Raw genomic sequence first — 26,681 nt, forward strand, 5'->3', positions numbered from 1 at the left:
AAGTAAAATCAGTGCTTAAGAGGACTGCAAACACACATAGCCATTTCTTTCCCAGTTCTAGGCTCACAAATTTTTGTTTAGTAAAGCTTGCTCCTTGACACTAAGAAACATAATCCTACCAAGAAGTGACTAAAAATGGACAATGGAATTCCCTATTTCTATTAGCATCTGTATGTCAGTTTTCCCAAATGCCAATAATGCAAGCTGCGTATCTTCTGGGCCACACTCTGCAAAAAAAGTTTTGTAAAGACCTCTGTTAGCAATGTTGATTGAAGAGCACAGACAGAATCTGGTTCAGTCTTGGTCTCTCAACACAAAAGAAGAAATAAAACATGAAACACCACGCACTAAACTCTCCTCTGCATTCATTCTGAGCACATATAGCCAACCAGTTATTGGAAATACTTTACCATGAATGTCCCAGCCATCATCAAAGTTTTATGACTTGGTTCAAGCAATTGTGCCACACTTAAGTGTCAGCATCAATTAGATTACTAAGAGTTCTGTCTCTTTTGATCATGTCACTGAAGTTCAGCAACTTGGTGCTTCTAACCCTTCCACCCCTTACCTAAGTAGCAATCTGTTGTAGGGAAAAGGTCTACACAGACTTCCTTATGGACATTTCTACACTCTCTGCAGGATGAATCAGACTGCTTCAGTCAGACTGCTACTACAGGCAGAAGGCCACCAGGAGAAACCCTCTCCTCTGAACACAGTGCCTCACTGAGTGTGGAAGGTGACTGCAAAGGTTGATCTTTACCTGCTAGCCTCTTTCTCAGTCTGTAAGGTGTGGTAGACACAAATTCTTTGTTTTTACTCTGTAACAGCAAAGAAAAAACATGCATTAGAAGAAGAAATATATACCTCCTCAAAACAGCCCTCTGCCAAGCAAAGAGTAGAATCAGGTTACATTTCCAAGCTATTTCAGCCCACATGAAACTGGGAAAGCAGAGGCAATAAGCATGGAGAGTTCTTGTTTTGCCATTCAGAGCTAGAGGGGGGCAGGATCAGGTTCCAGAAGGGGTTTAATTCTTTCAACTAATGTCCCAAGATGGAGGGCAGAAAACCATGAAATCTCCAACCAAGATGCCAATCTTGGCCCCTCAGGAAGAGTCAAGCTAAAGCAGTGACAAACTGGAAATGCTTCAGCTCCTCAGAGCAGTCATCTTCCACATCACACTGTCTACTCAAAGTCATTTGGAAGTCCACTACAAAAACAACTACCAGAATGACAGAAGACCACTCAGAATACTAAGCCCAGAAGTACAGCAAAGGGAACCCAGGCTGCCTGGGCTCATCAAGTTGTAGTGGCATGTCTTTCTTACATATATGTAAAGCACAAGCCTGACTCAGATACCAGATCAAGTCTGCAATACTTAGAAAACACTTTTGTTAATCCTGTCAAAGTGGATGTGAAATCATCAAGGAGTGAACATGGCATCCCAAAACAGCATCTCTTGCAGGTATATCTCATCCTGGAACCTTATACCAGAAAAGCTGTGCACACATTTCTAGTATGATGCTATACCATTTTAGAAAGCCAACTGTTTCACAGCACTTTCTTTATAATCACCACAGCTGGCAGTTCTGGACTGTATCTCTCTGTAGCATCACAAAAGACAACATCAACTTACATCCCCCCCATTATCACAATTTATTTTTTATAAACCAATGCTAAAGTAAGGAACTGAACAGTACCACAGTTCTTGAACTCCTGTTCTAACAGCACTCCTTACAATTAAGGCTGTTTCTTCCTTTGATGAGAAAGTGGAAAGCTATGAGTTTAACTGCATATGAAGGGATTGTCTAACATCCTCATTTGTGTGATGTAAGGAAACAGTCTCCACCCATGCTAATTAAGCTGTCAAACGCACTATTTGCCTACTGACTCTAAATCCCATAGTCTTGATTAACAGTAGCTATGGTTCTCACTTGAGTTACTCCTGCCCAGTTGGATTAGGAGAGACATCTGTACTGTGGATGAGGCTTTTCAAGCTCCTTTCTTTCCAGAACTGTAGTAATTGGCCAGTTCAAGTTTTAAAAGTGAAAAAAAGCAACCAAACAAAAAAACCGCAAGCAAGGTAGAGTCATCACTCACCCTCTGCTGCGCTTTGTTTGAACTTGAACGTTCTGCAAAGCAAGAAACAGCATTACTCAGAGTACTGCATATTTTCAACAGAGTCACAAGATGGTCCATTAGAAAAACAGTCATTCACTGTTCAAAGGTACACTGTACGAGAATATCAGCTCACTGGGTGGTTAATCCTATGAGGGAAGCCTCTAGTTCCTCACAGGTAGGCAAGGAGAGAACAGAAACAGTCAAAGTTACTACCACAGAAGGCAGCTTTTAATTCCGGTCACAGCTTTGGCAGGCCATCAGCGGGAGGGAAGAGGCTGAAAAACGAGCTAATGTCCTCTCCCTGAGCACATCAGACTCCATTTCTGAGCACAAAGTAACATGCTCTTGCCAATGTTGACCTGCACTGACTTCTCCCACCTGTATTTCTCCCTACAGCACTGGGTGCTTGAATATTATATAATAAAGTGTGAATTTACACATGAACACCCACACAATCCTACCCATTTGGTGCTCAACACATCAGCCCAGTTCATAATTCTCTCAAGTGCAAGCATTTCTGTTGAACAGAGGAAATCATTAAGTGTCACAGCAACAGATGAGAGAGAAGTTCCTGTTTTCTCTACACCAGCAGAGCAGAATAGAAGATCTGACACTCAGGTGAACCAGAGCCCATGCATACCAAGCAGTTCAGTCTACAATGTTAAGCTGACTAGAATACTCAAGCATGACAGAAGCTGGCACTCAAGCATCCACTCCACCACACAAATAGAAACATAACCCCTATTAACTCAGCTTCAGTTCCCCAAAGCATCACAGGACTTACTGTTGCTTTGAGGGGTTTTGGCTGTCTTCTCAGGGCACTCAGAGTGATCAGGTGCAACACTCTGTCCTGGTGTCTGGGCTAATTCAGAGGCTGTAGGAAATAGGGGAAAGCGAAGAAGTTTCACATCAGGTACAAAACTCCCAGCTCTGGCTAGTCAGCCATGGAGCCATATACTTGAAACACTCTGTAAGTATTAGTTTCGTAGCTATTTCAGGAAGTGCACCAGATACTTCAGATTTTTTTCTAACCCTAATAGTGAATGTAATCCTTAACAAAGATTTTCAAAGACTGAACTCCTCAGTTAATTTATTTTACAAGTATAGCTGATGCAATGGCAGAGCACGCTTTGCTCCCTGGGAGATGACATCTTCAAATCAGAGCAATATTTGGTCATGCTCACTTAGTCCTTTAAAACTGCTCAGCTGGACATAGTAGAGCATCGGGTATAGCAAACACATCAGTTCCCCAGGAGGTGGGTTCTTGTATTTCATTTACCTCTTTCTACTACTAATCAGCACAAGCTGAAGTTGAATCACTAATCTGAATATGGAAGGCCCTCATATCCTGCTAACAGTCTCTCAAGAAAACCAGCCTTCCATTGTATGACTTGCCTCAGTTTTCAAACTGAGTCATGGCTCCAGGAGGGAGCACCAGTGAAACCTACCCTGCTGCAGGAGGTGTAACAAATGCACAACTTCCAAAGATACACCAGAAGCCCAGAGGAGAAATAAAGACGTACAGAAACCAGTTTCTGTACAGTGATACAGAAGGATGACCCCTATCCCTTGGATCCATCCTTTGTATGATACATCAGTAGCTGTGAAAGCTAAACACTAATGAAGTTCAGATGGTGCTGGGCACACAAAGTCTCTTCAAGTGAGAAGAAACGTAGTGGCAGCAGGGCTCAAGCATCTTATTTGAACCAGAAAAGCCTACCCTCTCCAGAACTGCCACTTTCTGCTTGTTTCTCCTAAGTCCACAGTTAGCCTAGCAAGTTGTGGCAGGTTGACCCTGGCTGAATGCCAGGTATCCACCAAAGCCGTTCTATCACTCCCCCCCTCCTCAGCTGGACAGGGGAGAGAAAATATAACAAAGGGCTCATGGGTCAAGATAAGGACAGGAGAGATCACTCACCAATTACCGTCACGGGCAAAATAGACTCAACTTGGGGAAAATTATCTCAATTTATAACCCATCAAATCAGATTAGGATAATGAGAAATAAAACCAAATCTCAGAACACCTTCCCTCCACCCATCCCTTCTTCCCGGGCACAACTTCATTCCCGGATTCTCTACCTACCCCCCGCAGCGGTGCAGGAGGATGGGAATGGGGTTTATGGTCAGTTCATCACGTTATCTCTGCTGTTTCATCCTCCTCAGGGGCAGGACTCATCATATTCTTCCCCTGCTCCAGTGTGGGGTCCCTCCCACGGGAGACAGTCCTCCACGAACTTCTCCAACGTGGGTCCTTCCCACAGGCTGCAGTTCTTCACGAACTGCTCCAGCATGGGTCCCTTCCACAGCGTGCAGTCCTTCAGGCACAGACTGCTCCAGCGTGGGTCCCCCACAGGGTCACAAGTCCTGCCAGAAAACCTGCTCCGTAGGCTCCTCTCTCCATGGGGCCACAGGTCCTGCCAGGAGCCTGCTCCAGCACGGGCTTCCCATGGGGTCACAGCCTCCTTCAGGCACCCACCTGCTCTGGCATGGGGTCCTCCACGGGCTGCTGGTGGATATCTGCTCCACCGTGGACTTCCATGGGCTGCAGGGGGACAACCTGCCTCACCATGGTCTTCACCACGAGCTGCAGGGGAATCTCTGCTCCGGCACCTGGAACACCTCCTCCCCCTCCTTGTTCACTGACCTTGGTGTCTGCAGGGTTGTTTCTCTTACATGTTCTCACTCCTCTCTCCAGCTGCCGTTTCTGTCTGTCCCAGCAACTTTTTTTTTCCTTAACTATGTTATCACAGAGGCATTACCACTATCGCTGATTGACTCGGCCTTGGCCGGTGGCGGGTCCGTCTTAGAGCCAACTAGTATTGGCTCTGTCAGACACAGGGGAAGCGTCCAGCAGCTTCTCACAGAAGCCACCCCTGTAACCCTGCCCCGCTACCAAAAACCTTGCCACACGAAGCCAATACACAAGTACACTCAGACACTTTGAGCAGGAGAAATCCCCTGATATGCAAAGCTAATACTGCCTTTTTTTGACTCTTTGCTACATAATGAGTTATTCTCATATCCTTCTAAGTTACACAAATAAAACCTCACCCATCCTTTGGCACTTACATGCAGATGTTCTTGCAGCATTAAGAAACTTCTACTTTTTCTTACGTGTGTGTTTATTATCTCTATTTCTTATCCCCACCATGCCTTTGTTTTGTCCTAGCCTTGTGCTTTTGCTTCTGAGGAAGCCTGATCCAGAGCCAGATAAAAGCTATTGAAATACTGCAAATATATCTTTTGAATAAACAGAAGTGACAAATCACATTAACAGAGTACTCAAAAAAAGACCATATCCACAGCAAGAATGAAAGAAGAAAGAGGAAAACATACCCAGCTCTGCCATTTTGCTGGAGCGTTTGGGAGTCTGGAATGAGTAAACTTCACCACCACTTACACTTGAGCCATTTCCCACTGGATCTATGAAAAGAAATGTTACTTGCAGCTATTTAAAAAGCACTGGTATGTTTCCAACCCAAGGAAGATGGAATACAACATTTTACTATTTGGCTCAAAGGACTCTATATTGCAGGTGTTATGAAATAAACATAATCACAAAATCCTAGAATCATTATCCTCTCCTCTACTCGTTACCACAAGCACAGCCAGAGCTGGTCAGCCCTCAAAAGCAATTTCATCAATATTGTACAACCTTGACACTGCAAGAATCTCCTGAAGTCACAACTGTGTTAGGTTTTCCCCTCCTAATACCTTGGGCACATATTCCAAGAGCAGCAACATAGTTCTTCTCTTCCAGGATCTCCTGATTTTCATCATCTGAAATATTCTCAAGCTTCTTCACAAATCTCTTCACACTGACTGTCAGCTGAGTCTTGTCCTTCCTTACTTTAATACCTAGGATTGCAATAAAAGCTTCAATTTCCTGCTATTTCATTATTTCTATTGCAGTAGTATGCAGCTGCCCCACTTAAGAGACCAAGCTACTGTTGTACAAATCACTAAAAAAATGCAATGCTGAAAAGACGTCCTGCTAAAAGAATAGCTGGTCTATGCCCAGGTGGTCAGCTGACCCTACAGACATTAGTCCCTCCTTTACCACAAAAGCTGGCCCCTGCACTCCACGAGGACTAGATCCCCATTTCAGCACACACCAGCTTCCACAGTTTGGGAGAAATGACAGTGACTCACACACAGAAGTATCGAATTGCATGCAAAGGGGATGGTATTTGGCATCCCCTACCTTCCCTAGCAAAGAGAAGCAAGTGGGAAAGACCCGGCCTATAGGCTGTCAGTACACTCATGGGGGAATTTAGGCAGAGAAACCTCTGGAGACCGTCTGTCTGACCTGCTGCTCAAGGCAGGACCAACAGTGAAGTCAGATCGGGCTGCTCTGTGCCTTGTACAGGCAAGCGTTACGCCTCTCCTGAGATTCCAAACCTTAAACGTCGTCAAAACTGCACCAAAAGACTCCCGTATCACCCACCTCGAACCTCATTCGATTTGATTCTGTATGTGTTTAACCACGTCAGGGGTTGGGAAGTTAGCCAGGCTACTTGTGCCCCCTTCCCGAGGCCGCTACACACACGTTGCTGTTCGGGGAGCTAGTATCCACACCACCTTCAGCTGAGGGCACCTGCCACGGTGCCGCAGCTGCCCCTTCCCACGTGCCGGGGCGCAGACAGAAACAGATCGCGGAAGAGGCAGCCGGCGGAGAATGACGTCGAAGGCCTCGTCCTGCCTGCAGCCCGGCCGAGGCGCTCAGCGGCCCCGGGCGCTGGAGAAGGGCTCCCTTCCCGGGGGGCGCCGCGGCTGCCCGGACCCCTCTCCCAGCGCCCTGGGAGCAGCGGGCGGCGCCGGGCTGGGCGCTGCCCCGGGCCGGCTGTACCTGCGTCGTCAGTGATGTGCTTCAGGACCTCCTCGTCGGGCACGAACTTCACCTCCAGGGCGCCGCTGCCCTTCCCCTCCGGCTGGCTCATGGCGGGGACCCTGCAAGTACCCCCAGGTCAGGCACGTGGGCCCCGCCCGCCCCCGCCGCCAGGGAGCGCTGCCGCAACGCGCGCGCGGCGGCACGCGGCAGCAACCGTCGGGACTGTCCCCCGCCTCACCGCGCCGCCCTCCGGAGGGCCCGGGCCTCGGGCTCCTGCCCCCTCCCCGCGCCGCCGCCGGCTCCCGGCCGCCCCCCGCGGCGGCGGCAGCCGGACGCGGAAGCGGGCTCACGTGCTAGACAACGGGCGACTCCCTGAGGTGGAGTGGAGCGGGGCGGGCACCGAACGCCGCCGCCGCGCCTTGACTGACCTGTGCCTCGACCAATCCGCGACCCTCTTTTCTGCCCCGCCTCCCGCCGGCGGGAGCGGCGAGACGCCGGGACTTCCGCTGCCAGCAAAGCGCGCACCCGCCCAGCGGGCGCCCGAGGTTGCCGTGGCGACGCGGAGCCGCCGTGAGCCCCGCGCTGGAACCGCCCGTGCCCGCCCCGCCCTCCTCCCGGGGCAGAGCTCTCCTCACGGCCCGCCCCGGCCCGGCCCCGCGCTGCCGGCGCTTCTTCACAGGAACGAACACTCGGACGACAGCGGCCACGAGCCGAAGTCAACTCACAGGCAGTCCCCGGCGGCTGCTTCCCGCCTTCCGTCCGTGTCCCCCCCCCCACGCGTTCGTGAGTGTCCGAGGTACGACACCCTGCAGCTGTGCCCTGCATTACACCCCCCGTCAATGTAAATCAAAGTTAAAAAAAAAAAAAAAAAAGGCAATTCACGAAGTATTAACTTCTGTTCAGAAACAGCACAATATTTATTTAACATCTTTATATATTTATATATATATAATTTTTTTTCTGCATTGCAGATTGTGTCGAGTTTTATACATCTCTATTTACAATGATTTAAAATAATTATATTTCATCTCTGGCAGGTATTTACAAAGTCAATAGTAACTACATTTCACATTTCAACAACAGTCAACAGCATTAACCAGCTCAGTAAGACAGTTAAGATAATGGCTTACATGCACCAATAACATGATCTTCAATACGTGCCATCTTCAGGTCTAAGAATGAAGATTTTCCCTGGTCCCAGGTTAAAGGACATCGTACAGCAGAGGTCACGGTTATTAAAAACCCGTTTGGTTTAGTCCTTCACCAGTACCAAATCTTGAACGTCTGGGGTTCATACCAGCAGGCAAGGCTGTCCTGGTGAAGAGGGGCTCACACCACTAATCCATGTCCTTTCACCTAGCCTGTCTGTCCACAAGAAGTGGGCTACTTGCTGCTTATGCTCCTTCTATGACAGAGATAAGATTACATAATGCTAAAGTAGTAAAAATCCTCAGAAACCTTTGTTCAGAGAAACAAACCTGGTATGACAGAAAAAAGTAAGAAAATAATCTTTTAACCCTTGCAGAATGTTTCTTTGCTAGTAAAACTGACAGCATATCCTGTATTCTTACAAGGACAAAAACAGATCAAAAGATTCATTGTAAAGTACAGGAATTACAAATTTAAAAAATGCAGCATGGGGTACCTCAATTTAGTTGTTGGGGTTTTTTAATAGCAAATAAAAGCTACCATAGTAAATCTACAATGTATTAAGAGTATCTGATTTAATTATTAAAAATTATTAGCTTTTTCCTGGAATCTTCGATATGGAAAATATGTTAAATGACTCAATTTTATTTAGTCATATGATATTTTTCCATAAATAACCAGCCAGTAATATCCATCCCAAAAGTATTCACTATCTGCAAGAAAACAGAAGTCTTGTTTCAAAGTAATCATTGAACACTGGCACACAAAAACACACAAGACACACCCCAGTACTAGGAATCTATTAATACTTCGACAAGTTGGTTTATCCTGAGTGACTGTTAACTCACATCTACTGTATACTTGAAGCCACAAAGTTTTTACTACTTGCATTTTTCATAAACTAATAACATGAAAGTCTAGCACAACAATAATAATCGCCTGAACAGAAAGAACAGTGTCAATAGCCAGTATTTCTGTCACTCCCAAGTCCTCCTTATTTTAGAACAAAAGGTAAAAAGGCTGCTTCATTCACACTATTTTCCTGTTTTGTGATCAGTTCTGGGGAGGATGAGGACTCAAACACACAGGATCCACTACCAATTTTTAAGGAAGTTTCCATGAGAAAGCACCACAGAGTCACTTTACTTAGAGATACTGCTAGACAGAAATCTCCCCTGACCATTTTACCCTCAAAAAAACAAAACCCTCTGTGAATTCCATACCACTTTTTAATGAGTGATTAACCATCTTTTCAAGAGTCAAAATTTAAATTGCTTTTAAAGAGTTCTATCATAATGCAAAGATACTCCACTCTAAATTGCTTACATCGTATGGACTGTAAAACACTGGGAGCTCACAATCAAGTAATTGGTTAATAAAACTTGACCTCATCACTTCGCTCATCATGCACAACCTAAAATGTAGGGCAACTTTTTACTATACATCTGTTCCCATCAACAGCTCCTCACAGGAATAGCTTAGTAATCATTTATGATAGGAAGGATAATTCATGGACCCATTTTAAATTCATTTGGCCCCTCAGACACTACCTTTGGTAAAATCTGATGAACACAGTAAAAAAAAAAAAAAAAAAAAAAAAATGTCAGGGAGGGGGGTGGCCTAGAGAAAAATAAAAGAATAGAAGCAAAAATTGTGATTTTTTTTCATTAAATCTCGAATACAGGCAAATAACATGGGACAGATTTTTACTAAATCCATCTCTGGAAGCTTTAAGGTACCCTTAGACTTACACAGCTTGCTTCTGAACTTTTAACGTCACAGGCCTTGGCACTTGCCAAACTAACTTGGCAAGTTTATCTGAAATGGCTAGCTGTTACATTTTGAAATCTTGTTCCAAGATTTGTTTTATTTTAAATAAAATTTCATAATGACTATGTGGAAATCCTCATACGTATCAGTCTCATAAAATCCACTTACTGCTTGTTTCAGGAATTACTGACAAACCAAGTTGCTCACAACTCTCCATCACCTTCCACCACTCTGTAAGAGGCAAGTGAGTATTTTTGCTCTTCAGCTGGTCATGACATGCAAATTTTGAGAGACTGATACATATATTCACTAACACCACACCCATGTCATGATCTGTTACCTTGAATCACCTACAGAAAAGCCTTCCACAGCAAAATTTATCTGGGTGGGTGTGCCAGTGGGAAAACAAACTAAAAAATAATCAAGAGAGATTAAGGCCCATATGCTAGAAACAGACAGCATTTAAAATACTGAAGAAAATATAAAATATTGAACAATTTGATATAAACCAAGAATGCAATGCAAGTGCAGAAGATCTGGCTTCTTCGGTTACCATGCTTGGAACAGAGTGATATTTTGCAACTTTAGTCCTGCAATTACCCTAAACAAGAAATTTAAATAAATAAAGGGGGCATGTTTACTCTTCTGACACAAACTATTCCTATGATGCAAATGGTTGTTACAAATGAGACCTAGCTAATGGCTTTAATGCTATATTAAACACGCCAAGGTAGCAGTATCTTTGGCAATGAGAGAATTGCAGAATTTAAGGATGATATTATTAGATTTACTAACGTCAGAAACATCTTTTTGTTTTGTGTGCAGTACATACATTTCACTCAAACATGTTCCATTGTATTTTCCACACCTCCTCCAGGATTACAAGTACAGTACCTAGTCTGTACTGCTTGATTTTTATGATTTCACTCAAGAAGTTATTCTTGGTTCTCACTCAGTTTTCAAATTAATTTAAATTTGTAAGCCAAGTTAAACAAAAATTTCTGGTTTGTGACCAAAGTTAAAATGCTGAACGCTTAAAAGAGATAGCCATTGGTTCATGATAAAATAGGACAAGTTTAAACTCTTAGGTTAAAATACAGCCATAGCATAGAATTATCTATTCCAAAATTAATTTTTCAAAATATAGTTCTCTGAACATGTTATACATTAAATATTGAGGAAAATTTCCCTGGAGCTAAAATTTTCCAAGAACACTAATAATCTTCACTAAAGAAGTAAAACAAACCACATAGTATCTGGAGCAAAAAGGGGTTTGAGTTGGGGTCACCTTACTACAGAGTAGCTTTACCACCATTAAGATGCAGGTTTCCCCCTTAAACTTGAAAAATATGTTCATATTTACATACACTATACACACAGTTGAGGCAATTGATTGTCAACACGTGACAAACGTATGTACCTACCCACACACAAGTAAACCTCACATGGTGAGAAAAAACCCTGTCCCAGTAAACTCCAGTATTCATAAGTAGTGCAAATAAATACTTTGTCAGAAAACAATTTTTTTCTCGCTATTTTGATGTTACAACAGATCGTTTTAATTACGATAAAGCTAACAGGAGTATATTGGAAATGTTGTATTTAAGACCAATACACTTGCAAACTACAAATACTAGATCTAATGCTTACTGGCTGCAACATGATGTTCAGCATTACAGAATGAAGTATGCTGTTAATAAACTTTTCCAAATTCACATCAGAAAGGGTGTTCAAATAAACCTGCATTTAAAATGGACAGTGACATACAAAGTTTCCAAATGAAAACTAAAAGGATAATACAGCAATTTAAACTGTCACCTTGCAAAATTCATTTTAAAAGGTATTTTTACTTCATCATTCCACTGCCAGCAGGATGAAAAAATGGCTCATCATTCAACCAAAAAGCTGCTCACAATAAACCCCTGAAAAGGATAATCAAGCTGGAGTTAGCAATCCCAACATTTTATATTTTCTATAAAGCCCAACAAAAATGAGTTGCAAAATGGCAGCATATTGTGATGTGGTAAAATTTCATCAAGGAATAATTCATATATCCCTACTTAAATGTATATATACATGGAAATAACGCACCCACACTTCCTCACCTAAGAATTACATGTATGTGCATGCATGTGCACATACACAAGGAAAAATCTTAGTGTTCTGCTTTTTGACCTTCTTTTATAATGCTGCAGTTGCACTGAAATACTGAAGAAATCTAAATTCTAGTGCCTCATGTTAAGTACCAAATGTTCTAAGACAAGACACAGCAGAGTCCATTCAGGATAAAGAGAATTAAGTCTAAATATTTGTCACAGGTGTCAGAAAATTTAAGGATATTTGTTTAGTATTTAGCATATATAATCAGAAAGCCAGCAGATTATTCCCTCAACCCATATCTCAGACACTTCTATTTCTGCCACAGTACTTTGAAGTGTACTGAACTTCAGTGTATAAAGTTTTGCTACAATCTTAAAACACCTTGCTATAGTTTGAGACACATGTAGAAGCATTAATGATAAACATAACACGCAGCACTGGCAAAGCCTGTTATTACAGCTGGTTTGTAGATATTAGTGATGACTCATTTTGTAAGATAGATGTTGAACAGTACTTTTCTGAAAAACAACAAAACAAGCTCCCACAACTGAAACATTGCACTAAAAGGATAATTTTGAGAAGTTATAGATGTACCACATCAGCACATAGCAAAAAATAACTTTTTTCCAGGCATAAATTTGAACTTTTTAAAAAGCCTTACATGGGGTAGGTATATATACATAAGAACAAACCAAAACACAATGGATGAAACGATAACAGAAGGCACATCATCAAAATGAGAACTGTAAAAATGTCTTAAAAGGTAGAAGTTTTAACCAATTTGAATTTATGCACGTACATTTGACTTCCCTACCTGAAGTCACTGAGCTGTCTCACTTTCCTGAAATAGTTTGATAGTGTGGGACCCCATGCATAATAATAAAAAAAAAAAAAAAAAAAGGGGGGGGGGGGGGGCAGGGAGGGGTTGTAACATTTGGCCTGATGCCAATTTAAGTGTCCTAAAACTTCTGGAGGAATGCTTATTATGGCAAATATATAAAGTAGAGAACCTTGCTAATAAATAACCCTACTTTTTAAAATACTAAAATAAGTAATTCTTAAAAAATTAGCTGCAGTCACAACGTTTTCTTTCCCAAAGACTTAAGCAAATTATTTGGTCCTTTTCAATTTACAGTGATGGCTCTTTAATAGAATTTCCTTTGTGATAGTCTCTACAAAACACGAATTTTGTACTTTCAGCCATGACTTACCAATTGTCTCCACTAGCAAAACTTTATAAAATAAAGAAGAATTTAACCATATACAGCTTTTGACATTTTTACAGAAAATGCCTTGTAGCTTAATCTCAACTTTGCCTTAGTTCCATCTGTGTGTGACTGGTGATCCTTAAAGATTAACTTCAGTTTAGAAACTGTAAGGTTTTCTTTCTTTCTGATGATTCCATTTACCCTTTAACTGCATTTCTGCATCAGTCCAGATGCCATTTAATTCACTTCATGAATATAAGATATGAAGACTAGACTACCAAAGTGACTCATCAAACTGCAAAAAAACCCTTCAAATATTTAAATGAATTTAAATGTAAATTTGAAAAAATGTTCTATTTGAAATAGAGTCAAAAGCAAAAAAAACCAAAACATCAAAAGCAACTACCAGCAATGCAACACCATGTCACTGTCCTGAATTTCTTAAAGACTATCATTCAAAGACAGCCTGCTATTTATAACTGCTTATGTTTATCCTTCACAGTGACAGTGAAACCAAAGTGCCCACATAAAGATCGTAACTCTTTCCTGTGGGTTTACAATTTGTAAACTTCCAGGATACCATACATGACTTAAGCACTGAGGATGAACTTTCCCCTTTTCTCCCTAGCAATCCAGAGAGAGAGGGAGAGAAAGGGGGGGGGGGGGGGGGGGGAGAGATGGAAAGAGATGGAGGGAAGATCACGAACATTCTCCTGTGTAACCAGAAATGTGCTTCTAAGCAGTGTTCTCTAATGTAAGTCCCAGCCAGTGCCCATACACCAGTCATATACATTCAAGTCTTGGCTCAATGGCATGAGTTCTGAATTTTCTAGAGTAGGGCCGATCCACTAAAATAAGAGTTAAAAAAACTCAATGGATTTTATATACCAAGGCAATGAAGTGTGATCCTTCTGGGAAAAAAGGACTGTCAGTACCCCTTTGCACAAATGGTGTTTCTAGAAAAGCATTTCACATTGAAGCTTCAGTGTTTCTAGCAAACTATTTTCTCTATCCCTGAGACAACCCCTTAAGAGTACGGTCTGTCTGGACTGCAGGATTCTTCAAATGACTCCATGACTGAATTCAGGGACACTGAGAAAGCAGCTGAGAGGGGTAGGGGTGTCCAACAGCCACGATACCACAGAAAGCAGCCTGAGAAATACTCTTTACCCGAACACACCTTTCAATTCAATTCAGTGATCAGCACCTCACAACAACAACAACAACAACAACAAAATGGAGCAGAGCTAGCCATTAGTTCCTGGGAAAGTAGTATTTCCCTCCCACTTACAAACCAAACTGCTTTAACAGCATGGTGTTGTCTCAATTTTACTCTATATGCAGAATGACCCTGTGCCCTGGAGGGGAAGACGTAACATTACATATGGCTACAACGCCATTAGAAGTGCATTGTAACCTACATTATCTACTTAGAATCCTCTCTCTGAGGGAAAACAACTTGTTAATATGCATGTCTCAGTTGCTGAACGTCAAAAGCTTCTGGGATGAGAGACTGGGGGCAGGCAAGAAAAAACTACCCTCTTTGTAATGAAAAAAGTGCTGTATGCAGCCAGGAGCAGCAATGACAATCCTCTCCCCAGAATTGATTGCACAAACTCAGAGAGGTCCAAAGTCACACTAGAATCTCTGAGGCACTCCTGGTTCTGAGAAAGAAAAGTCATAATCCAGTAGTCTTTGCAGTACTGTAGACCGAGATAACAAACCCGTTTCTATTTCTTAACAAAGCCAAAGCATCATCTCATAGGGATCACATTCACCATTTCCGCCGGTGTCTCCAGTCTCACAGTGTTGAAATGGGACTGATCAGCCTACGATGGATTGCACATCACCCAAGGAGAAAGGAAGGCATGGAAAAAGGCATACAGTACATTATATACTGCTTCACAACCATGTTTACAAGGTGGGGGGGAGGATGAAGGTGAGGGAAGAATTATTGCTGTTTCAGTAATACAGTATGATAGCTAAACCAAATCAAACAAGATCACGACAGTCAGTATTTTCACACTGCAGGATGATGGTTCATGTTTTGCCTAAGGATGAACTTGCCTGGGGATTAAGGGGAAAGAGGGAGTCCTAAGGAAGGGAGTCAAAGTTACACCTGGGATATCAGCTGCATATTGAAACTTGGAGATCGAGACTGCTTGGTTAGGGGAGCTCCTGGGGGAAGGAGATCTTTACCCTCCCCAGCTTGGCCTAGTCGGTCCTCCTGTAGGCTGATAGTTGAAAACCGATTGGTGTTGCCAGCTGCTAGATTGGTAACACCCTCTGTACCAGCTCCAACACTGGAGCCTGCTTGACTGCCATTCACATAGTCAAATGATTTACTGGAGGAAGCACTGGCGGTCCTGATCAGGCTCAGACTGTTGGCTTTTGGCACCACCTGCCCAGCAGGCAGGCTGAGGTGTTTCTTTGTAGGCGTCATCTCAATTACATCTGCACCAAGGTCAGTGGATTGGTGCATGTACTGCTTCCAAGCTACTGAATCTCGAGGGCTCTCACTGGATTTTGCTGCAGAAGAGGTGTCTTTATCCTTAACACAACGCCCACTTGCTGTTTTCCTTAAGCTGCCTTTCTGGGATATAGATGATAGAGGTTTGGTCCCAACTGGCTGGCTGCTGAGGGAAGCTCCTGATGAAAATCCTTCATCAGCATCATTAAGGTTCACAGATTCCTCTCTTCCATTTACACCTTCAGCATCTATTAAGAAAAAAGAAACAACCAAAAAACCCCAAACCAATCAGAACACACAGTAAGCATTCAAGTTACATGAAGACAGAATGTCAAAACAAACCTCATTTGTTAATCCACCTGGTTTCCACTTGCTTAAAAATTTCTGATTCTCAGTCAATAATCTTCCTGTCATATTTAGCAGAATAATGGAATCTACCAATAAGCACTCCCTGAGCTTGATTTGCCCTTCCTCTACATCACTTTTATCAGTCAGAATACCTCCCAAACTTTGCCTATAAACAAGAATTAGGTCCCATTTGGTTAACTTGTTTTAGTTCTGTCTGCAGATACGGGTGCCCATTCTCCTGCTACATGTCGGTAAAAAAAAAAAAAAAAAAAAAAGGAAAGAAAAAGCACCTTTCAGACTATTTTTATCCTATTTTGAGGCAAGATCTAAGCATGTTCAGGATCTCTTCCAGTCAGAATAAGTTCTGGCAAGTGCTCAGCAAGCTTCATAATTAGGCTACTTCCTAGGCCAGCAATCACAATGCTCCAACAGAGGTAGAAGGCTTCTGCTGTGTGTAGCTGGCACTTCAAACAATGCAACTATACTTTGCTGGAAATTAACCTAATTCCTAGTTCGCTCTCCTCCAGAGCTCAATCCTTCCTGCATTTCCAGCAATCCTATCTAGGTACTTCCACCATATTTGCTTTTATCTCAGCACCTAAATTTTTCAGAGAAAAAAACCCCAACCCTTGTACTAAGAGAAATTTAACCTCTGAAACACTTCATATTGCAGAAGAGGCATTGTGCTTTTGACTGGAATCTCAAAGAGAAAAAAAAAGCCTGACAAACTTCTTTCTTAAATCCTTGTTTTCAGGCCTATAATACGATTAGAGCTGCACACAAAGACCTTTTTTTCTTTTTAGATCTTATTCCAGTCCTCCTTTTAAGCTCCAAGTACTCAAAAGAAGAGTTACTGTTTCAGTAGAAAACTGAACAGCATTCAAATTTCAAAACTGAAAATGGAGCTTGAGTTTTTGCTCCATATATCTCATTTCAATGGGAAAAAGCCATGAAGTTTAACCATGTTAACAAAAAAAGGAGACATTCAGGCTGTAAGAATTTTGCTTTTCTTTATAAAAGCTGTGGAGCCTGATTATTTGCAAGAAATCTGCAAAGCCTACAGATCTGTCCCAGCTAGCCTCTGTACTGCTCTACTGGCAGGTTGTTCAACCCAGCTTACCACCAAGCAAACATGTTTAAATCTCTTTTGTGGAATGGGGAAAAAGCGGTGGCAAGGATCTAAGAGATTCTAACATTTGAGTGAAAGCTCATCCTTTCATGCTGATTGTTAGCAGAGCACTAAGGAATATTTTACATTATGGCAAGCAAAACAGACACAAAGCTTTCAGTGTTGTTGCTGCCTCTGCATAGCAGGAATATAGCCTGATCCAACTTCACATTTCTTAAGTGTAAAGCAAAAAGAAAACTTTACAGGGAGGTTTTATTATTCTGTTTTAAACTTACTTCTTTTCAGGAAACTTTGCCTTGGAATTACCATTACTATGTATCAGCTTACAAAAGATGTTTAGCCATCTCTAAATCAGACCATTCTCAGGCCTCTCTCAGAACAATGTGATGCAAGATTATTCTGTAGTTTTATAGAGCTCTATTTCACTCTTTAGTCTCCCACGTGCAGAAGGATAATACAGTTCATGCTACTGCAGTCTTCCTTCCTTGGTAAAGCCTTTAGCCTTAGAAAACAAAGCTTCTTAGGTTTCAAGGGCTATTATTAAAATGAAGCGTGCGTTACTTGCTTTAACTTCCTGTAACCGTATTTAAAATACATAGTTTTCCCCACTCCTGCCCATCCCGTTTGGACAAACTAGGCCTTCATCTTCTTACTGAGACACAAGTGTATTTTCTTACATTAGACAGTGATGTATTTTATTCACAATCCACCACATCTCCATTCCCCCCCGCAACCTTCCCACACATAATCAAAGATGCTAGTAAAAATATGACATAACTGGAACATACTGAAAGCAAGAGCACTTTTTCAATAAACGAACATTTATGTCTCTTTATATAATCATGCAAAGCTGGATGAAAGCGTGTTTGGTTACAAGCAGCAATAGCAGCAGCTGAAGTCCCCTCTCAAGCCCTTCTAATTCAAATGAAAGATGCGTAACTTGCAAGAAGGTATCTCCAGACAATACTGCTAAGCTTTTTATTATTACAAGAACATTAGTCATCTTCAAAGTTTATGTTAAAACATTGCTGAGTAATGGGATGCTAAACCAGACATTCCTATTCAGGGACAGTGAAGCCAAAGAGTCACACTGAAAAAGTGGCATTTTATCCACAGAATTTAAAGACAAGACTGAGAGGGGTTGTTGCAAGCTTTTGGATGCTGCAACTATACAGAGGCCCAAGCAGCTCAGCAGTGCTCAAAAACGAAGAAGATAGAGAAGACAACATGCAAGAGAATTTCTGTCTAGTCAGATTCATATACCTACAGAAGTTCTCAGTGGGATTGAAGTAATTCAGCAAACACATATTCTTTTCCCAATACATGTTATTTTTCCTCTAAAAACTGCCCTCAGAAACAATCAAAAATGTTTGAGTCATTACATACTCTGTTTGGGGGGAAAAACAGGATGAAGTCATACAGTTTTCTCCCCCCCACCTCCCCAACAGACCAGTAAGGCAATTAAAAAAGAAAACAAAACCTAAGCACCTACTCCTCCCAAGCACTCTTCTACTGTAAGGCCAGAAGAGACAGAGACAGTGCAACCTGACAGAAATCATATCAATTGTACTACAACGCATATTCAGGACTCTCACTGTTCCTTATCAGAAAAAGTCTGTCCCCAAAGAATCCATTATTTATGCCTGTACATAATTAACCCTGTAGATGTAGATACACCATTCTCCACTGACCCAAAATAGTGCACTCAACCACAGCTGCTACCAGCCAGAAGTAGAATACCTTGTAAGGCATTAGTGAATCATTCTTAAATCTTCTCCCTTTTTCTATTTACTGGGTCAAAACACTGATCTGAAGGAGGGGTTTTACACAGCTTTTTAAAGTGACTCTTACTCTATTTATCCTTCCCATACCTGAAGGTTGAAAAGTCACTAGAAATGATCAGTCTCTCATTATACTGTTTGATATCAAAATTATATTTATAAGACAGAATTTGCTAGCTGAAACACTCTGTGAAATCAGCATCAGTAAAATAATAGACCACTATATATACACACACAATTCTATACTGATAATCAAGCCAAACTCCATTCCTTGGCCTTCTCCCAGATGCTATCAACTGGCAGAATTCAGTTTGCCTAAGCATGTAATTACACATTGCTAATGTTACAGACGTAAAGGGTATTCAATCCACTTCTATTGAAGTAAAGCACGTGGCATGATAACTCCAAGAACATGCCAAATTATATAGAAGTCTTGAAACAAATTAAGACTAGAAGGCAACATCTTTATCAACTTCTTTCCCACTTCCTGTCTCTCCCAGAAGGTTCTCTGCAGCTGAGGACTTCTCCATATCCTTCAGGTCATGCACATGCAAAGTTTAGTAAAATGGAGTAAGACCAAGTGAACAGGCGAATTTAGGAGAAGACAGGACTCATTTACTGAGCATGCTCAAATTCACTATGCACCAAGGAGTAGATTATAAACCCGCACTAAATATTTTTATGCGACTATCTTTTACAGAAGCATGATGCCTTAATTACTGTTTGACAGCAACTCTGAGTAAGGGTAAGGATTGTGTGGTAACACTACATTAAATCTCCAAATTCTCCAGATTATTGTTTCCGGAAGAACAAAACTGAAACCTATGTAGCTCATATCCAAATGTGCAAATAAATCTCATTTATGATCAACTGATATGCTTATAGAGGCTGGAAATACCAAAGGAATGTTCAGATAGAAGACTTAAGATAGGAGAACACTTGAAAATATGTTTAGCTAAATTTACAAGAAATTAATTCTCATGTCTGAGGAGAAATCATGATTCAAATTCAGAACTCAAAACCACATCTTTTATGGCATAAAGATGAAAAAATTAATAGATGAACTTAAGCAAAATAAATTTCTACCAGCTATTCTATCTGCTATTCTTGGCTGCAGAGCAGACACATGAAGTCCTACGTCATTTGCATGGACAGCATAACTGAGAAAGAAAGCAATAATTGTTTCTTAAGTTTTTAGAAACATGACAACCTGATTTCTTCTTGAAAACACAAGCGCTTTTTTGGTACTTGTCTTCAGAGCAGCCAGCTCATTCATGTAAACGAGTTGTAGACGTATGAATTTTCAACTAAAGGATGACTGGCAAACAAAAACATCAGCAGTTGTATATCCATCTTGGATAGGCTTGACTTTTCACAGGAACAGGAAACTTTGTTCTTAGGAATTTAAAAACTGCAGACTAACAACTTACTGTTGTAACTAAGTTGTAGCCAAATCCATTTATACCCTATACTGCTACTTTTCAGGACTAGATTCATGTTCACCTGGTGCATTTTTTCCTTCTGAATATTGGATTAAACATGCTCAGTAATAGAAAGTTTCCAAGCAATCCCAAAGCTCTTGGCTATTACCCCTGGTTTTGGTTGGGGTTTTTTCTGCTTTTTTTGCCATGCCAAGCAGTCTTTCACCACACAGATGCAAGCCCCAGGCCAGCCCACGTGATAACAAAAGGTAGTACCTGACCTGATGTTAGGTATATAGGGGATGCGTGTATTGCAAAGAGAAGCTAATACACCCTGGGATAGCGGAAACACACACTAGAATGGAAAGAAGTTCTGCTTGGGGATAGGGAGCCAGGATCCTCCTCCAGCAACTGCCTCACTGACTTCTGCCTCCTCATCTCTGTCCTACCCTCTGTTGTGGCTGCTGCCAAGGTGGGCTCCGGGAAGCCATGCTCAGGGGTCCTGCGCATCAGCACCTCCCCCTCTTGCTCACGTTTGATCCCTAGGTCTGTGGAGCCGTGTTGGATCGGTGAGCCAGGTATGCTTGAGTCAGCCTCGTTTGAGAAGTCAAAGCCATCTGGGATTCAACATATAACATTTTAGTGCTTTTCTATTCCTTTCTTGGCATTCCAACCCAGGCAGGGAAAATAGAAGATTTATGTGGACATGGAACAAACACAAAACACTACCCATGCTTAGTTAAAAGTTGTGAGAACATCCACAGAAAGGGACAGGTGGGCTATACTATAGACCAGAGACTAGCAAATGAATATATAATGGCAACTACAGTGAAGACAAACATGACCCAGAGTCCTGAAAACAGAAGACAGCTACTTGTTGTCCTGGACATCCTCATTCAGCTGAAGACCAGAGGTCATCAAATCCTTTTGCACATGATACAGGAGAAAGAAAAAAGAACGAGTACCACAGGAAAATATGTAATCCTTGTTTTCAGATTCTTTTATCCTCAGTTTATTTTTAGGTTATTCTACTTTTTTACCTTCAGCCATTTATGTAGCTTTTTTTAATCAATGTTTTATACATGCAGCAACAAAGCTTTATAAGTATGACAAAGTGATTTCAAAGCAAGCTTTTTGCTATGCCTACACTGAAGATGTCATCATATCAAGGTAAATATTACCACATACTTTTTTTTTTTCTTCATACAGTCAAGGACACTTCCATACAGCATAAGTACTCACTGAGGAAAAGTAAGGACTAATTTTAAGCTATCCAAAGCTATTTTATGACATGGCCCCTCTCTAAATTTGGCCATATGATGGTAGGAGTGTGATGTTCAGCTTTTCCCTCTCCCACTGCCTTCAGTAGCTTTAGGTAGCTGGAACCCTATCAAGATCAGGATAATACCATTCATTCCCTGAACTATTTATGATGGGAAGCCGTTGAGTTTTAGTGTGGATTAAAGAAAGAACTCCAATCCTAAGCCAAACTCTACCCCTACAATTTTACGCTATGTTACATGGAGAGAAAAAAAAAAGACGTCTTACTGAACATTTTCCAGCTCCTCCATTTTCTCACCTACCTCATGGGTTATCACCAAGTCAAAACCAAAACAAAATACCCCGAATGTTCATGTTCATGCAGTGCTCTGAAGATGTAAAATACTATATGTTGTTATGGGGTATCACTTTTCAAAAACAAACAAACAAACAAAACCCAACCAACTGTTCTGCAAACATTCAAACTCAGAAGCCAGATTACAGTGATGATGATGAATACAGTACACCACAGTATTTGCTCTTGGCAGAGAAAGCTCACCTTCTCTCCTCCAGCGATGACGACGGATAGAAGCTGTTGTAATAGCAGTCCGAGAAATCCTCGGCACTGTTGGAGTAACTTCTACCTTCAGTACCTTCTGGCCTTCTTGCGATGCATCAGGAGCATCAAAGGGCAGTGAGTTCTTCATGGCATTTGCAACCTAAGATAAAAGTAAAATGCTGTACTACTGCTGTCCTAGATTGCACTAATGGCAAAATTATATCTCTTGCTAGATACGGAAATGGAAACAACCATAATTTGTTAATTATGTCAGATCCCATCCCCAAGATTCAGTTTTTAACTACGTTGAAAAGCTCATCACAAACCTATTCCCAAAAATATAGCTGATTTTTCTCAAATTTTTTGAGGTAATTTATTTTGTTCCACATTTGCCACCTGTACTGACAGAGGTACCAACCTACATAGGAAGGTCTCCATCCAAAACAGACTGCAAAATGACAAGGAAAATACCATTTATGTTTTATGATAAGAATGTCATAAAACTAGGTCACAAGCCAAGCCAATGCAAACAGCATATGGCCTTGTGCATGGCGGAGACAGAGCCAGTTTCCACCTCCCCTACCCCATAACTACCACCCCCCCCCCCACCCCCCGCCAAAAAAAAGAAAAAAAAAACCCCCAAAATCTAACCAAGGGGATTAGACTGCAGGTACTCACAAGATTTTTTTAAAAAAATTGCAACCTAAGCAATGAGCATCATATCATTAAAATGCATTAATCGTTACTAGATCTAATTTTTTATTGTGATAGCCTATTATCAAGTCAGAAGTTTTGTTTTGCAGCTTTGAAGAGAACAAATGACCTCTTTTGGCTTTGATGTTTTAACTGCTTCTTTGAATTTCCCATAAAATGCCTTTGTGGGATTAGAGGTTTACTTTAAAAAAATAAAAAGAAAGAGCAACTTTCAGTTAATATTTCCTAGTTTAGAAGTAAATTGTTCAAAAAGTGAACTTGTGTACCAACTCTTGAAGAGCAAACTGAGTCTCTATGGCATGTGCAGTGTTCAACAACAAAGTTGCTGCACATAAAATGCAATTTAAAATCTAAATTAAAAAAAAAAAAAAAAAAAACAACCAAAACACCCCACACCCCCCAAAAAAAAAACCCCAAAGTGAACACACCTTGATTTTCCAAAATCTTATTGACTTTATACAACCAACCAGCAATAAAAATATTAGACACATTTTAAACTTAACATCACAACTTCATTCATAGACCTCTTATGTTTCACTGACATCTGACTTCCTACATGCTCTTTACTTCCTCTCTAATGAAGACAGAAGATAAAATAAAGAGGGTCAGAAACAGTTAGACTTAAAATAAAACAACTATGGAAAATGTAACTTGCTCATCTCTACAAAATCCTACTTAGCAACAATTCCCACCATAATTTGGGCAAGCTATTCTCTCCACTACAGTTTACAAGAAGCATTATGAAAAGCAGCTTTATGTAGCCTCCTAATGGATTTTCTCTTGTATCACAAAAGAAATTGATTTTGCAATTTGAGAGAACAGAGTTCCCTATATGGCAAGAGAAACATGTAGTCTACTTGTTAGCTTAAGGCAAAGGCACATAAAACCTATTTTAAGACACAGATAAAACTATAAGGCTGACTGTTCTGTCCACTCAAATGAAATACAGATCTGATGTAGAATATGCATCTTTGCAAGATACTCCACTTTTCTGGCAATGCATACATACATTTTTCTTCCTTTTAGACCATATTCTTTTTCTAAGAACAGGCATTTTGTTTACTGTATAAAGACTTGTGGCTAGCTGATGGAGTAGTATCAACTGTTTAGCACATTACTACAATCAAGCATATCCTAGTTTTATGTTGTAAGCAACATTTTCATATGTTCACCTCAAGCTAGTGACAGAATTAATGCCCTTTTAAACGTCATCAATGTTGTCTTGATATTCTGAGGTTGCCTGAGGCCTTGGAAATGTAAGGGACATCCAACAAATTCCTTCAACTCCCAAAGCCCACACACACCAACTCTGCTTAACTAATTAAGTTGTCTTTTGCTAGCATTTGCCAAAACACAAACTATGAGAAATCTACTAAACCACTGGAACAGCCCCTATTGGCAGAACTTTGTATTATGTGTCTTGTGAAGATCTCAGATAAAGTTTGATAAAAAGACTATATCAATGCATACGGCATGCCATAAAAGCTCCATGAATTAAGGGTGTTTATTCACACTATAATAAAGTAAAAGTGACTTTCCTACAAGTTATAACAGGCAAACCATCCAGCAACCATGAGAAGAAATGAAACTGTTTCAGACAGTAAAGCACAGATCACAGAATATTAACCAAATCAAAGACTTTCACTTCCTGGTGGGCCAGAATGGGTGCCATATCCTGATCTCCAGCTGCTGTTGTGATCCTGTAACTCCCCACTAAACATCTTCTCCACTGCCTTCCTGTCTGACTTTTAACCAGCAGAAAAGATTATTGGCACCATCACAGAAACGCTTATCATTCTGCCTTCCACTTGTCCAACATTGCCCTTTGCTAGCTAATTCTCTCAGCCTCAACATTTGTTTGTGAACTGCTCTCCTATTCACACATAGGCCTTTTTCCACGCCATCCTCTTGAAATGTTACAAACTGTATTCACCCTATCCTTGATCACATTAAAGACTTCAGAAACTCATTTCTGCTGTACTGAACCAAAGCAGGTCAAGTTCAACCGTATACAATGGTTTGCCTTCCCATCTCCTATTCACTAGAGTTGTGCCCTCTTTTGAATAGGTACCCTTCTGAGTATACAGGATTAAAATCTAAAAATCAGTAGCAAAGAGCTTCTGCAACAGGACCAGAAAAGTGACAGACAGAGCACTTCTGCTTGTTGAAGCGTTTAACAGCTGGCCCCTTTTAACAGCACAAATTGTACTTCTGGGGACTGAGGAGAACCATATGGAGGTAAAAATCAATGCAACAGTAAAACTTTGAAACAGCCTGAACAACCAGTTTGAATGAGTCACAGCCCTTCTCTAACAGAAAAAAAACAAAACTGTGATCCTTTGGGATGCAAAAATACTTGCTCACTATGTCTAATCCAGCACTGAAAGGCAGGAAAACAAACAGCACAAATCAGACTCGGCAAGCCAAGTTTTCAACTATCAATGACAAAAGGAGGGCTGGTTTAAGGCCAGACATCCACTCTTGCCTACCAGAAAGGAGGTCTAACAAAAAGAACATCCAACAAAAGCAGTAAGTACCATCAACAAAATACTGGGTAACGATGCTGTCACAATAGGGACTTGCTGATCCATGCTTCTTGTGTACCGAGCTAAGTGCATCTCTGCACTGAAGACAGGGATTTGTCCGAAACAAGTGCAGAACTCTTTGTGTTCAGAGGAAAAGACTGACTGACTGGAACTCAGCTACTCCCCAGGTCCAGACATACTTTTCTTTTCCCAGAAAAAGCTTTCCCCTTGCATTACTTCCTGCCCTTTCCAGAGCAGTCTCTGGATAACAGTGAAAGATGACTGCGTCAACATTACAGGTATTCCATAGCTTTCTGATGCTTCTACTTCAGGGTTTTTTGGGGGGGTTTGTTGTTTTTTTGTTTGGTTGGTTTTTTTGGGTTTTGGTTGGGTTTTTTTTTAAAGTCCACAGGCAATATCAACCTATTTAAATAAGAGCATGGATCTGCTATACTGTCAAAAATATTTCTCCAAGAGACATAGCCAAATACAGGGACCATGATGTTTCTCATTGTAATGATGACTGATGGCATTCCCATAATTATACACATAGCTTATGTACAGATATCTAAAAATAATTCTAACTTGGGGGTTTGCCTGAATATTAAATGGACTTCAAAGAATTTGCTGCTGTCAGGAAATCCTAGGCAGACGCTGAACTTGAAACTTATCTAGGATGCTGCACAGATGATATTTTATTTGGTGCCAGTAGTTTTAAGTTTAAAATACAAAATTTTATAATGCTGCTAAATTATATACATCTCCTGGAGAATGCAATGAGGTGAAAGGACTCCAACCTTTGAAAAAGTCAAGTCGCTTGAACATACAGCATGAGGACAAGGACATGCAGGTCATTTTTTAATAAAACTGACAATTTCTTAAAGCTCCTTTTAAAAAATTGCAGTAAAACAAGATAGGAATCAAGGCAATGATCAGAATATTAAGAAGAAAACCCCACAGATGTGCCTGCACACATATGCATGAAAAACCTGAAAGGTGTGGAAAGGGGAAAAATTGGTGATGTCATGACGTTGCTGACACCAGACAATGGGATGCAGAGGCAATTGTAGCTTTGGAAAAACCCAAAGACATTCTAGAAGATTCTTACAATTAGAAGTAATCTTTAGGGACAAACTGATTAAAAATGAACAATAAGGACTGAAAATTGTCATATCATCAAGTTCCAGATCCTCCTACACACCTTTTAAATGTAGTGGTTTGATAGGGTGGCCCAATTCAGCAGGTTCAAAATTTAATTTAAAACTTTCAATCTGATGGAGCGATGAGTCATTTCC

General features: G+C 41.1%; 2 protein-coding genes across 15 annotated transcripts in view; both read right to left on the minus strand.

The window, feature by feature from the left end:
• ORC2 (origin recognition complex subunit 2) overlaps positions 1-7,071 on the minus strand; it is a 21,244-nt gene extending 14,173 nt beyond the window's left edge. For all 7 annotated transcript variants that reach the window (XR_005932683.1, XR_003923963.1, XR_005932682.1 and 4 more), the window contains exons 1-6: positions 6,971-7,071; positions 5,836-5,979; positions 5,458-5,544; positions 2,904-2,993; positions 2,099-2,130; positions 761-818 (exon numbers count right to left, since the gene is read on the minus strand). Coding sequence is in view for 3 of the 7 variants with exons in the window: in XM_030018260.1 (XP_029874120.1) it covers positions 761-818; positions 2,099-2,130; positions 2,904-2,993; positions 5,458-5,544; positions 5,836-5,979; positions 6,971-7,061 (502 nt within the window). In the remaining 4 variants the exon portion in view is untranslated. The remainder of the gene's footprint in view (positions 1-760; positions 819-2,098; positions 2,131-2,903; positions 2,994-5,457; positions 5,545-5,835; positions 5,980-6,970) is intronic.
• Positions 7,072-7,840: 769 nt separating this feature from the next.
• FAM126B (family with sequence similarity 126 member B) overlaps positions 7,841-26,681 on the minus strand; it is a 60,388-nt gene continuing 41,547 nt past the window's right edge. For 6 of the 8 annotated variants that reach the window (XM_041124353.1, XM_030018262.1, XM_030018265.1 and 3 more), the window contains 3 exons: positions 22,148-22,307; positions 20,778-20,945; positions 7,841-15,897 (listed from right to left, as the gene is read on the minus strand). In XM_041124353.1, coding sequence (XP_040980287.1) covers positions 15,293-15,897; positions 20,778-20,945; positions 22,148-22,307 — 933 coding nt within the window. In that variant the 3' untranslated portion in view covers positions 7,841-15,292. The other 2 variants (XM_030018269.1, XM_041124354.1) reach the window with 2 other exon arrangements.

Source organism: Aquila chrysaetos, chromosome 6 (genome assembly GCF_900496995.4).
Source record: "Aquila chrysaetos chrysaetos chromosome 6, bAquChr1.4, whole genome shotgun sequence".
Classification (NCBI taxonomy): Eukaryota; Metazoa; Chordata; class Aves; order Accipitriformes; family Accipitridae; genus Aquila; species Aquila chrysaetos.